We start from the raw sequence: 15115 nt of genomic DNA on the forward strand, positions 1-15115 counted from the left end.
TTGATGAGAAACTCAACATGAGTTGGCAAGGTGTGCTTGCAGCCCAGAAGGCCAACCGTATCCTGGGATGCATCAAAAGAAGCGTGGCCAGCAGGTCGAGGGAGGTGATTCTGCCCTTCTACTCCACTCTTGTGAGACCCCACCTGGAGTACTGCGTCCAGCTCTGGAGCTCTCAATATGGACATGGACCTGTTAGAGTGGGTCCAGAGGAGAGCCACGAAGACAATCAGAGGGCTGGAGCACCTCTCCTGTGAAGACAGGTTGAGAGAGTTGGGGTTGTTCAGCCTGGAGAAGACTCCAGGGAGACCTTATAGCAACCTTCCAGTACCTAAAGGGGGCCTACACGAAGGCTGGAGAGGGACTTTTTACAAGGGCATGTAGTGGTAGGATGGGGGGTAATGGCTTCAAACTGGAACAGGGTAGATTTAGAATAGATATTGGGAAAAAAAAAATTCACTATGAGGGTGGTGAGACACTGGAACATGTTGCCCAGGGAAGCCGTGGAGGCCCCATCCCTGGAAGCGTTCAAGGTTGGATGGGGCTTTGAGCAACCTGGTCTCGTTGAAGGTGTCCCTGTCCAGGGCAGGGGGGTTGGAACAAGATGATCTTTAAGGCCCCTTTCAACCTAAACCATTCTATGATAACACAGCTGTTTCTCTAGGAGGAGGCTGTGGGGAACCATGCCAAAAGCCTTGGAGAAATGCAGGTAGACAGTATCCTGAGCAGGATACTTTGTTGTAGAAGGCAATCAGATTTGTCAAGCACAATTTTCCCTTGCTGAATTCATGCTGGCTTTTCCCAGTCATGTGTTTCATTTGACTTCTGATAGCCCCCAGGAGGATTTGTTCCATAACTTTCCCAGGGACTGAAGTAAGACTAATGGGCCTATTATTTCTTGGATCTTCCTTTAAGCCCTTCTTGTAGATCACGGTGACTGTAGTCTTCTGGGATGTCCCCTGACCTCTACAGCTTCTCACAGATTATGCAGAGCAGCCTCGCAACAACATCAGACAGCTCTCTTAACACCCTCAGGTGAATATTGTCAAGGCCCACCGATTTGTAGAGGTCAGGCTCCTGTAATAGTTCACATACCAACTCTTCCTTCACTGACAGTGGGTCTGTGTTTCATCAACCTGGATTTTTGCTCCCAAGGACTGGGGCCAACAGTGCTGTTAGACAGAAGCAGAGGAAGTGTTGAGAACCTCTGCCTTTTCAGCATTGTCAGTGACTCAGAAATGTGTCTGAGTCATTCAAGGAAACAGAAATTGTAGTATTTTCTTTTCTAGATTGAGGACTTTCATGGAATGAGAAGAATGTGGGGAACCATGCCAAAAGCCTTGGAGAAATGCAGGTAGACAGTATCCTGAGCAGGATACTTTGTTGTAGAAGGCAATCAGATTTGTCAAGCACAATTTTCCCTTGCTGAATTCATGCTGGCTTTTCCCAGTCATGTGTTTCATTTGACTTCTGATAGCCCCCAGGAGGATTTGTTCCATAACTTTCCCAGGGACTGAAGTAAGACTAATGGGCCTATTATTTCTTGGATCTTCCTTTAAGCCCTTCTTGTAGATCACGGTGACTGTAGTCTTCTGGGATGTCCCCTGACCTCTACAGCTTCTCACAGATTATGCAGAGCAGCCTCGCAACAACATCAGACAGCTCTCTTAACACCCTCAGGTGAATATTGTCAAGGCCCACCGATTTGTAGAGGTCAGGCTCCTGTAATAGTTCACATACCAACTCTTCCTTCACTGACAGTGGGTCTGTGTTTCATCAACCTGGATTTTTGCTCCCAAGGACTGGGGCCAACAGTGCTGTTAGACAGAAGCAGAGGAAGTGTTGAGAACCTCTGCCTTTTCAGCATTGTCAGTGACTCAGAAATGTGTCTGAGTCATTCAAGGAAACAGAAATTGTAGTATTTTCTTTTCTAGATTGAGGACTTTCATGGAATGAGAAGAAATTAACAAAATCTTGTATCATAACAATAGGTCCAAAACATGTTCTTGTATTTGGATCACGCTATTACCTCCCTCTTCCATGGAGACTTCCACGAGCTTAGATGAAAGGATCATTTGTCTCCCACTTTTTACAAAGCGGTTTACTGTGTAGCAAAATTAATGACATTCAAAGGAGAACAGGAATAATTAATTCTTTCTTAGTAGACTATGATTTAGAACACTGAAGGACAATTCCTAGAGTCCTTTCTACATTATTTCTAACTTTGAGTTTTTTATACATGGAAATCATATTCTGAAGCACCACCTGACCTCAAAACCTACTGAAACATCACAGCAGTTATGGAAAAAAAGAGACCCAAGAAACTTTTGAATAAGACCTCTCAGATTAGAATAGTGAGTAGTCTCTTCAAAATATTTATGTTTTTAAATTTACCTTTATGAGATGTCTTAGCCTATCTAAAGGTGAAGGTTCTGTGCAACTTTTTGTCATGCTTAGATCTTCATTTCCAGTAAACCATAAGCCAACCTGATAAAAAAAGAGTTGTTTATTTTCACACATTAAAATAAAGTGGTCCTTACGATCTACAATTGTTCATTAGACAGATTACTAAAAGCTTAATGCCTGGACTGAATTAAGCTAAATTTGTTATTAATATCCAATGACATCAGAATAATTAAGTAGTTGTTTGTACTTTGTAACAGATACTTTGGGAATTGCTGAAAATGAAGCAGGATACAAGTGACTCTATGCTCTTGAAAAAAGTGAAAATTAACTAGGTAGTTGTAAACCCAAGAAGCAGAATATGGTGCAGAGTTTCTATGTCTGTTCTGGTTTCTTCCTTTTAGAGGATCCTTTGCTACCCCATAGCTTTTGTCCCAACTGTACTTTAGGAAGAAACTGTCACACACTTCAATATAATGAAGGAGAGAGGCAGGGCTCTTCCCATGCTTGCCTGCTCCCAACAAGACTAAGTGTCCTATAATGCCTACAGAGCTATACCTACAACTGTAAATTAAAAGTGTCCAGAACCAATTCTCCAATACCAGACCCAACACACAGGAAATATCAGCTAGATCTTACCTTCTAAAACAGGATGGTCATGAACAGACTGCCTACAGAAAAACTCACTTGCTTGGAAGTGGCCCCTGTTAAACCACGCCAAGTTTGCAAACAACATCACAGTATGGAAATTTGAGTAGTACCATTACCTGGGGACATTCCCTAGCACTGTGTAGTTTAGTAGTACAGACGCAGATAGAGGGCCCAGCTGGGGCACCTCAGATTCCCAGTGGAAGGTTCTTTCTGTTATTCTCAATGAACATTGCTTGTCATTGTTTCTTGTTAAGACAGTAAAATAAAATAAATAACGCTTCATGACATTTTGAATGCATATAAGTCCCAGTATTAAATAGAGAATAAAGTGTGCTTCCATTTTTATTGAAAGATTTTAACATTTAAAAAAAACATCAATATATTCCCTATTAGATTAATAGACTAATATGAAAGATTTCAAATAGCTGGAAATCTTCATAAATCACAGATGTTAATGAGAGATGCAACAGTCTTTCAGTGTAGGCATTAAGTTAAAATATTGTAACAAAGTTATAAACTTAATTAGCAACATCTTTTTCAATATTTCAGTAAATTACTACGTTCTTGATTATATAAAATGTTGCATTACTATTATGGGTTTTCTTTACAAAGCAAGACAATGACATAAGACAAAAGAGAAAGTTTCAAGAGATTTTCAGAATAGAAAAGAATTTAGTAAATCTAGTTTTCTGCTTTTTCCCCATGTGAAAAAAAAGCTGGGAAAGCTGAGCAAATTAATAACACAAAAATAGACTTCATGTTGTCTTTGAGATCTTTACCAGAAATATATCAGATGTTTTGCTGTAGATGATATAATATCAGTGATAACAACAAATGAACAATTATTTTACTAACTCTCTGCTATTGTTCTTTCCTTAATTGCATGGACTGCACTGACTCACTAATACTCTAGTGCACCATGTTCTACAGAAGATGAATCATTTTTTCAAGAAAGAAATTAATAAGAAAGAAATAAAAAAAGTATTGACCTAATAAAATTTGCCATAAATTGCTCCAAAAGGATAAAAAAAAACATTGCAATTAAAACAGTTCAGATGTTCCTTATCAATTAATTTGAAATGAGGACTAAATTTTAATTAAGTCTGTAAAATCTTGTTCCTGTTCTTTTCATAACTGTATATGCAAAAATTAGAAACCACAGTACTGTCAGTAACACGAACCATAGGAACTCATGTACAGCAGATATACAGAGTTTTCATGAGGTTTTGAAGTCAAGAAAGCTTTGGTCATATTTTCAACCATGAAATAGGGGTGACAGACATTGCAACTTTTATTTGCAATATGAGGATGCTTTCACTAGAAAGCACCCTCAAAACCCACAATATTTAAAATTCAGACTGCATTTCTGAATGTGAATAAACCCAACAATACATCATTCAATTCAGAGAGTTTAACAAAAGAATATTATTCAAAAGAGAAAAGAATTATAACCTGCATATAGTATTCCTGCGTAACAAAGCCTGATCCAGCTACATCAACAGACTTGAAGCTATGTAGCGTTTTGAGAAGTTGTGTCACAGATGGCACTGGCCAAGGCTGTGCTGCTGCTAGCAAGAATCTGCGCCAGTCAGTAAGTTCTGAGTTCACTGTGAATGCAGATGCCAGCTTTTGTAACTATAAAAACAAGATAATAAATATTGACAATTATGTGTGCATAAACATAGATTTTCTATATACTATGTATCCTTAGGTCTTTTTCCTGGTTAGGATGGACAAGGTTTTACAGTGAGATTTCAAAGATGTATGAAAGACTTGTATCACTAAACAAAACAGGCCACAGACCACTGTGTCACTGAGGCCAACTGGCCTCAGCTATCAGTTGATATCCCTCTAAGTAAATACTCTGACTCCCTAAACAGGGGTCTATATCTAAAGTGACTATGAGATAACGACCCTTAGTACATGCTAACCCCTGAATCTCCTGACACAGCATTGCGAAGGCTGTATCTGACAGAGGGAACAAAATTGCCACAGTTCATTTCTGCCCTGCTGGTGTGGTGAGACCCTGCTATGTACCTCTACAGCATCTTCTGCCCCACACCCAGATTCCCGTGTCAAGGTTTGCTCCAGACTGGAGTTTGAGAAGGAAGCAACAAGTTTACAGAAAGAAGGGTCTGGGGCAACAAAAAGTGAGACAATTTGGTAACGTAGATGTCATCTGCCCTAACATTGGTCGGTACAGTAATGCTTATTATAATTTGAAAACTTATTTGAAATTAAGTCAGATGATGAAATGGTGACTTCAGTTCAGAATAGCTTGTGTAGAATAAATGTATACTTTAGCTTATGCGTCATGCATTTCCTTTTGTATGTAAGCTCTTGCTTTCACTATAAATTTAAAAGTAATTTTAAAATAGTGCTTTTAAGGAAAGAAAATTTTGTTACTAAAATAAAAACAGGTAAAAACAGTACTTATGAGCACTGAAAGTTCTCAAAGAATAAAGAACATGGGGTACATGCACATGTGGTGTATTAATAAACAATGTTTATCTCATTGTTTTCCCCATATAATTAATTTCCTGTGCTGAGATTAGATTTTTATATACTGATGATGACAGCTGTGCCTAGTTTTCACTAAACTCTGGAAATCCATCACTCAGAAACTTTAAATGATGAACACAGATGAACTCACGCAGTTCTGTGTGAAGAAGATTTGAATAAAGCTGTTACCCTCATGTAAAATCCAAGTAAAACTTAATGTGAATCATGGCTGTCTGTCAGAAATAATAATCAAAATATGCTAAAACAAGTAAACTTTTTCATCCCATAGGCTTACCAGGAACATCTGAAAGTAAAATTTATCACACAATTCAGTGATGGAAGATTTGGAAAGACTAAATAATAATTCTTCACGTTCCTAAATCTGAAAATCTTGGATAAATAGGTTTAATGTCACACAGCTCCAGATTTTATTCTCCTGTCTTGGAAAGAATAACATAAACAGTCCTATTTGAACTTCTGGAAATGAATTTTCAATGGTTTCTAAGGAACCGATATAATTGGAAAATCATAAATAAATACAACGCTGCCAAAAGCATTTTATTTCTGGTGTAGTGGCTTCCAGAATCCTTTTCTGGTGAAACAGAAGAATTTTAAGGAAAAAATGATAATGCCCTGTAATAGGGCATTATCTCTTGACTTTATCATAGTAAGGACAATGCTGCACCTTCTACACAAACCAATACTTCAGTTGAAACAAAAATAGGCGTTAACTTACATCTGGAAGTGTTAAGTTCATCCATTCATCAGGAAGGCAATTTGTTCCAAAATTCAAATTAATCAACTCAAGAAAAATGTCAATAAATACTTTCTTTTGAATAAAACCTAAGAAAAGAAAGTAAATATATAAAAAAATATATTTACCATTTTAAATAGACTTATTTTGTTAAAGGAAAACTATTTTTTTAATGGCCATATGGGAAAATAATTTATTTTTCTATTAGGCACTATTGATAGTGGCAATGTCTTCCAAGCCAAACACAAAATTATCTCATTTAAAATAAACCACATGTGGCCTGTGTAATAGGAAATGTCAAATCTTCCAATACACTGTGATTCTTTTGATACTTGTCCTGATCTGCATTGTGATCATTAACCCATCCTCACGCACTCTACACTGGTAGTTAATAAGCAGTTCACAAATAGCAATCACACACGTATTCTGTGTTTTGAATATCTACCAACCTTTTCTTTCACTGTGCGCTATTTTAATCAATCATAAATCTACCTCTACTCTTGAAAGCAAGTGTGTGTTAGAGAATAGGAAGGAAAATACAGACCATTGTCTGTTGAACTTTGTAACAAAATTGAATTGCTTAAAAAGCTTCTCACAATTGGCTTGTGGGAGTTATAAATAGCTCAATATTATTTTAAATAAAATATAAGAGAAAAATAAATAAGAGCAGCAAAACTTATTTGTTTTTTAAAATAGGCATGGATTTGCTTATAAGCAAATAGAAACTTCAAACTTTATGCACAGTATTAAAACACAAAATGATGTATACCAAAATTTAACAAACAAGTATGAGTCTTTTCTTTCAGAAATGGACTTTGCTGGTTCAGTGAGGATTCACTGCAAAACTTTGGTAGTAACAACAAAAAAGGTAAAATAATTTTCAAATAATCTAAATTTTGAGAAACAAAGCTAATTTGGTCAGGTTATGATCATTTCCGTAGTGTCAAAACAGTATGTTTTCAGATTACCTTTAAAAGCAAACACCCTCAGTGAAATACCTGAAGGACTTACATTTCTTCCTTTTTACAGCCAAACTTCTTGTCCTTTCGAAAAGGCACAGCTGTGCACTTTCTAAGGCTAACAAACTTTTTTCTTTGAAGTGGAACAATGAAATGAAATTTGTTAAGTTTATGAAGAAAGATTTAAGTGGTAGGAGTATCAAGAATATGTTTGAATATTAATTTCATAATGGCAGTATTCAAAATCAAGTTGCCAGTTTGAATTAATAGTCTAGCATCTCCAATCAGGAAAGCCAGGAGTAATGCCCTCAGCATGTCTTAATACAGCAGAGAAATCCTATGCATATATAAGCTTGGAGAGAAGAGGAAAAAATTAGATTTGGGAAGCTTTAAGTCTGTTGGGACAGGAAGAAGGAAGGGGGAAACACCTGGACTCAAAGCCTTATTTCCTACCATAAATTTCAGCATGAAAACAAAAGCTAGGAAAAAATGGCAGACTGGTAACAGTTCTCTGATGTCACCTCTTGAAGGTTTTTGTGTTTCCTACTTTGAGAAAGAACATCTTTTAAAAATGATAGGAGTTAGGCTGCTTACTGAAGCACCTTGGATTGCTGATTTGATAATTTTAAGGTAAACAGAAACTTGTATTTTGACAAGAACTTCAACCCACAAGAATCAGATCATTTCCATATGGCACAATAAAGCCTATAGCACATAAGTATCATTGTTGGGAGACTACACAGAAGATTCAATAAACCAGGTAACTTCTTAGTGATTCATGGGAAGAATAGGCTACAGTCCAATAAAGAGCCAGCAAAAACTCTATATTAAAATAATGCAAAAAAAAATTTTACATTTTATTTGCAGTCTCAAATTTTCTAGTGCTTTACCATGAAGAGCCCAGATATAATTTTTATTTCATATTTTACTAAACATTTCCCTTTCCTCATCTGATCCCTAGTAATCTGGCAGTCTAACTCCTTTTTCTCACATTATCTTATGGTTTAAACTGTTCAATTCCTACTATGATTTCCCTGTATCACAATAAAAAAATGCTGTACCTGAATTTCCAATGAGTTTCTGGTTCCCGAAAGCAAAACTGGATTTTGTTGTCCTGCACAACATTCTGAAAGAATACTAACATCCTCGTGTCACTTTTTGTGACACTACATGACTTCAGAAACATACCTAAAAAGTATTTGAGGGGCTCGGAAATTACAGAACTCGAATCAAGAGATAATATCTGAAATGGGATTAAAGGATTGGAGTCTAAAACATAAATTACAATTTAGAGAACTTTGATTGGATTGTAGAACATGCTAGAACATAGTTTTCAGGTAAATTTGACATTAGTTGATATAAGTCTATGGCAAACATGAATTATTGAGAGATATTTTAGCACTGTCAGGTGATCTGCAGTGTCTCCACATTTTTCTTCCTCTGGGGTAAATGTGAAAACAACCCTCTCTTTCATTCAGAGCTAAGCCTCTTTCTGTCTATTAATTATAGAATTGCTGCTGTAGGGTAATTTCTTCTACTTTACGCTACTACCTTCTCCTGAAACATGTGATGTGGGACAATTTCAAAACGTCTTCAAAAAGTTATAATAGTCCAAAAATTTCAAATGAAGTGTGACCTAATTCCTTCTCATGACATACCTAGGAGGAATGAGGAAGTCACAGAGAGAGACAGAGAGAGAAAATTTTCTTCAGTGTATATTTTGATATTTTTTCTAGATTTAATGTAGTTGTTTTATATGATAGATCTTGGAACTGGTTTTGAATATCTGATTGTATTACAAGAAAAAAGATGATTCACCAATTTATTTCAGGGGTTGCCAATGCTTTTTAATCACGGAGGGATGCTATGAGTGGGCAGGTACACAGACAGTGCTGAGAAAAGAATACTGGTGTCGACAAATGGTACTCTGCAAGTAGTAAAAGAAAATAATGTCCTCTGGAAAAGAATGGGAAAACAATTCCAAAAATCAGCTTTGCCCACCTGACAAGACTGGTTTCAAAATAGGTATGCTCTTACAAAATCTTTTTGTTAAGTCCCCCCCCAAAAAAGAAACTGCACCCAACAGGTTTTAGTTGAATGACGTAGGAGACTGAATAGAAAGTGAACTTTTTAAATGTGTAGAAATACTTATAATTAGAAGGAATAGAAAGCATTTTGGAAAAAGAATCAGAATTCATAGAATCATAGAATTGTCTAGGTTGGAAGGGACCTTTAAGATCATTGAGTCCAACCATTAACCTAACACTGCCAAAATCACCACTAGACTATGTCCCTAAGCACCACGTCTACCCATCTTTTAAATACCTCCAGGGATGGTGACCCTACCACTTCCCTGGGCAGCCTGGTCCAATACTTGAGAACACTTTAAGTGAAGAAATTTTTCCGAATATCCAATCTAAACCTCCCCTGGCACAGCTTGAGGCCATTTCTTCTTGTCCTATCACTTGTTACTTGGGATTAGGGACTGGCCCCGGGATAAGGTCTCCCCTCAGCCTCCTTTTATCCAGGATAAATAGCCCCAGTTCCCTCAGCCCCTCCTCACAGGACTTGAGCTCCAGACCCCTCACCAGCTTTGTTGCCCTCCTCTGGACACGCTCCATCACCTCAATGTCTGTCTTGTGGTGAGGGGCTCAAAACTGAACAGAGTACTCGAGGTGCGGCCTCACCAGGGCCGAGTACAGTGGAACAATCACTTCCCTCGTCCAGCTGGCCACACTATTCCTGATACAGGCCAGGGTGCTGTTGGCCGCCTTGCCCACCTGGGCACACTGCCAGCTCACATTCAGCCAGCTGTCGACCAACACCCCCAGGTCCTTTTCCACCAGGCAGCTTTCCAGCCACTCTTCCCCAGGCCTGTAGCGCTGCATGGGGTTGTTTCAAAAAGATTCTGAAAAACTGGAGAGATGGTCAAGATCATTAAGTAAATTTCACTGGAAACAGATCAAAGTACTTTGAGGAAAGAGATTGCACAAATACATACACTTATTACATCGCAGATAAAACCAATCAGCAAAGGACTTCAAGAACATTGGAGAATGGGATTAGAATTCAAAGTGAACTTTACAAATTGGAGATACAGTCTAGGATAAAAAGGACACTATCCAATAGGAATAAATGCCACACTGGACTGAAATAATGAACTGCATAAATGTCACAACGGGAATTAGCAATGCCACAGATCTAATAAGGTACCCTGTATAACATATATCCCATTGCTTCTTAGGTTAACTATAACAAAACACTTTTATTATCTGAGAAATCACAAATTAAGATATTTCAATGATGGATTTTTTATAATCAACCATATAACGCACAGTACTGCTCTCTTTTTCTGATCCCTACAGATTAACCCTACTTGAGTGAACTAACATCCTTTAATGAGGCATGTATTCAAAATCTACTCTATTTCTGACACACTATTTATACCTAGAAGTAGTGTGAATATATATTGAAGACACACAAAAAAAGACTATATATATGTGTATGTGTATATAAGTAGTATATCTTCTGCAATTGCATGTTTTATATTGAAAATAGAGAGTTGATCTTGATTTAGAAAAGCGTCGATTTAAAGGTAAATGACCTCACATTCATTTCTCACAAATTATTTCTACTTCATCTTCATCACTGTTGGAAGAACTAAGAAGGGTCATTAATAATTTCACTTTAGCTATTTTTTTATATAAATCATTGCTTTTTCCCTGATGGTAGAAATATATCCTGCTGGTAAGCTTTACCTTGGTTGGAAATTATCAAGTAGAAAGTTGCATTTAGAACATGTAGAATTATGAAATTAGATACTTCTCTGAACAATTCTCATTCTCAGCTCCTAGATTAAAAATCAAGATACAGCATTCTTATTGCAACCCTCACAAAATATTTACAGGGAAAAAAGTGCTTCAAGCTGTGAAGCATATTAGTCACATTCTGGCTGTAAGAGTATTTGCCATGGCAAGACTGACTTATGCAATTAATAATCAGCAATGGAAAATGGATCTGTTCTGCCTCTGTGGGAAAGTCTCCTGAAGGACAAGTCTGATGAAAATCTGTGAAAAGGTCATATTAAACATTATCCACAAGACAATGAAAATTAGCAACACATACACATGTGGAGAGAAGGTATGAACCAAAATTTATAGGCTACAGAGTTCAAGCAATCCATTTGACAGGAATAATGCACTAATTTTCCACACATTTATCACAAGAATATCAGGGTTTTCAGAAACAAGGAAGCTTCTTGAACTATTAAAGACTGACAGTAATATGACAGTTATAATGTCATCAGTTATAATGTCGTCATATAACAGTGGTTATGATGTATCGTGACTCAGCTAAATGCAATAAACTATCAGACAGAAGTTATGAGTCATCCCTCTGTCTACATGTTGCCAAGGTAACAATGTACTCCATTATTTTTATTCATTGCCTTCAGATTTATAGAAGTGACATGTAGAAGGGCAAATGTAAACATCTACTCGTGATTCAGCAGTGAACATAAAGAAAAGCCGTATTTTAACTTTACAATACATTATGAAAAAAATACAAATTTTACACTCATTAAGTCTGCAAGGTATTCTGTTAAAGTGTACATGTATGTTACAACAAGATTGTGAAATAAAAACTAACAATTTTCATCTAGTCACTTCCACGGCGACTCTCCAAATCAAACTCAGAGGAGTAATCTGGTCTTTCATTTGTCATCATACCACCTCCCTGTAGTCTTCTATTTCTCTGCCAAGTAGCATTCCACAAATGAATAGCTTTCTGGGGGTCAAATTTTTTGATATCTGGAGAGTTCATTTGAATTATCAGAAGATCTGTCACATTTTCAGACCTTAGTTTAGGGTGCAAATGCATCATGGTGTGTTTCATGTGACTGAAGCCTCGCTCTGTTTCATTTGAGCTTGCTGGCAAAGTTAGGATCAAGTCTACCAATGTCAGGATGTTGGGATACTTCTTTGAATAATCTGAGTTCACCGAATCCCATGTCAAGGTCTGGACGTTCTGAAATCTAAAAAGCATGATAAGAAGTATAATTATAACTATCACTAAATATATTTCCATAATCCTTTTGAGTAAATCAATAAACAGAAACAAATGCAGTTTTCTTATTACCTGTTATACAGCTCTAATTTCAACATGCTCCATTCAGTTTCTACTTCACCTATTTTCACACTAGCAGCTTCTAGTATGACTTCATAATGTTTAGTCAAGATAGACACTTCCTTTTCACCAAATTCTGTAACAGAGAGAAAACAAAAATATCTTTATGCTTTTAAAAATATTAGAACATGCACTTCAAATAGCTACTATCACAGTTACATACCTTGTTTCATTTTGTCAGGCCATAGTTTAAAACTTCCAATAGTAGTTGCTCTCAAAACATCTTGACTTGCATCACAGAAACAATCATGTAGCCTCTTCACCAAATTACTTAGTACTTTGGTCCGTATGGCTGAAATATTTCCATTTCCAAAAAGCTGGTAACCATGAAAGTGTTGAATGGTCTCCATCAGACGTTCCTTTGGACCAGCTCTGAAAGATATAGAATACAAAAAAATATATAATATTCTTTTATTATATTCTAAGACATCATGGTTCAATTGGTAGAAATGCCAGACCTTGTTTGATACATGTGGAGTGTTTCCAACGTTGACTGCACAGTTGCAAATATGTCTGCAATGGAGGAGTTGTGATCCAGAGTGACACGTGACAGGATATTGAGCACATTGACGACATCCAACAAGAAGTGAGAAAACTTGACTATCTCCATTCTCAGAAGGAGGTGTAAAAGGCCCTTGACTTTCTGCCAATTTGAGGCTCTTGAATCACTTTCAATCTGGGAATCAAGACAGAAAAATAAAGTGTTGGATATTTGGACCAAAATTAGCCACAGCACTTAATTTTTCCTGAAGTTACATCCAAATTTTAGATCATTTACCTTACTCAGATGTAGTACAATTGCAGGATAACCTTTAAGGAGAATTTGTAGAGCTGTTTGTAGACGAGAAAGCCACTGGGAGCCTCCAATGCGAGAAGGAATAGCTGGGCGTAACTTAATGGCTTCATACGTGGCTTTGAGATTATTCTTATTTAGAGGTGAGTTATGATAAAAATAATACATATTTCTCAAGACATTGCTTAAGATCTTGTATAGCTGAATATTTTTCAGCGCTCCTTTGTACGCCAGCTTTAGGCGGTGAGCAAAACAGTGAACAGATTGTACACAAGGTTGAATTTCCTTCAGAAGTTTAGCTACCCCACTGTTTTGTCCTACCATGACATCTGTCCCATCGCTTCCAAATCCAACTAATTTTCTTGACCAGTCTTGGCTTGTCAGACTAAGCTGAAGATTTATTTGTAATGTTTCCTCAATTGCATTTTTTATAGTTGAAGCATCAGTTTTGTGAACAGGTTGAACTCCAACAATCTGGCAATGGACTCTCCCTTCATTTGCAAAGCGTACATAGACAACTGCAGCTGCTTTGAGTATACTGTCTGTGAATCCATCACTAATGACAGAGAAGAATTTACATTTCTCCAGTTTCTCTTTCAAAGCTTTTCTTTCTACTTCAGCAATAAAATGTATAAACATTCTTGCCGACTTGTCATTTCTAAACACAGAACCAATATCCACTCCTTTCATATCATCTAGTTTGCACATCCAGTCAAGGTCTGTAAAGGGACGACCAGATTTAGCAATAGCATGGCATGTTCTAAAAATATTTTCTACTCTACCTAATGTTATGGAGTTCATGGTCTTCAACATCTGCTCAGCAGAAGCTGTATCTGGTGAAGCAGTACTGGCAGCCTCCATGCAGGTAGCCCAGGCATGAGCTTCACTACTCTGGTGTGTATTTATAAATTCAAGTTTGAAGTCATCAGTGCCAGAACAAAAATTATGAATGTCTTCCCCCAAATCCACATTATGCTTACGACATGGTGCACAAAACATTATTCCCCTTTCATCATCATATTTTAACCAGGAGTATTTTGTTAGCCATATTTTTGGAAACTGGCGATTCCTCTTTGTTCTCTGATGTTCCAAATCTTTCTTCTCTTTCACTCTACTCTTGCTTTTAAATTGCTTCAGTGCTCTTATGGCTATAATTTAAAAAGAAACAACTAAATATAAAATAGTTTTTATTTCAATAATTATCAATTGTGTTTTTTCTTTTTTTCATCCACATTTATTCTGCTAGTTTAAGACTAGATTGTGACTTGAAATAGCCATAAAAGAGAACAAGGAAAACTGAGATCTACTCTCAAAACACCTGGAGGCCATGCAGGACCCTTGTAAGAAATGGTTAGTTTTCACTCCAATTTCCTTTTGACTACCAGAAGATTGTCAGAATATGCAACCAGTAAGGTGCAGCAGCATCAATACCATTTTTGAATCAAAGAAAAAAAGTTAGGGAGTGGAATTCAGAATGGTATTTCAGGCAAAATGTCTCCAGAAGGTACTACTGAAGTCACAAACCTTTTATGACGCCCGTTAGACCTGACATTAGCAGAAAAGTTAACTTAGAGCAAGTCTGTAAATTCATAATCAAATACCTGTCACAGAATGCATAAGATGCTCTATGACATATGTAGGTAACCTGATCTTCTTAAAATACACTTATCTGAAGAATCATTTTATTACTGCTTTGAGTAAGAGGAACTGTACAAGCTTCACATTTTATTCTCCAAATGGAAACATTCTTAAAGCATTGAGATTGTTCTCAATGTTGTTTTCACAAATTGTTCTCAAGATGATAATTCTTTTATTTTGTAGGAGCAAATGCCATAAGCTGATGTTTTTGAAAATTCAATCTCTAGAGATCAT

General features: G+C 36.9%; 1 protein-coding gene across 1 annotated transcript in view; it reads right to left on the minus strand.

Moving 5' to 3' along the window:
* Window positions 1-15115, minus strand: part of SPEF2 (sperm flagellar 2) — a gene marked incomplete at its 5' end in the record, with an annotated part of 91589 nt that overhangs the window by 11786 nt on the left and 64688 nt on the right. Inside the window, 3 exons of the mRNA XM_009894715.1 lie at window positions 2392-2484; window positions 4504-4686; window positions 6290-6396. Coding sequence (XP_009893017.1) covers window positions 2392-2484; window positions 4504-4686; window positions 6290-6396 — 383 coding nt within the window. The remainder of the gene's footprint in view (window positions 1-2391; window positions 2485-4503; window positions 4687-6289; window positions 6397-15115) is intronic.

This window comes from Charadrius vociferus, unplaced genomic scaffold (genome assembly GCF_000708025.1).
Source record: "Charadrius vociferus isolate BGI_N301 unplaced genomic scaffold, ASM70802v2 scaffold450, whole genome shotgun sequence".
In the NCBI taxonomy this organism is placed as follows: Eukaryota; Metazoa; Chordata; class Aves; order Charadriiformes; family Charadriidae; genus Charadrius; species Charadrius vociferus.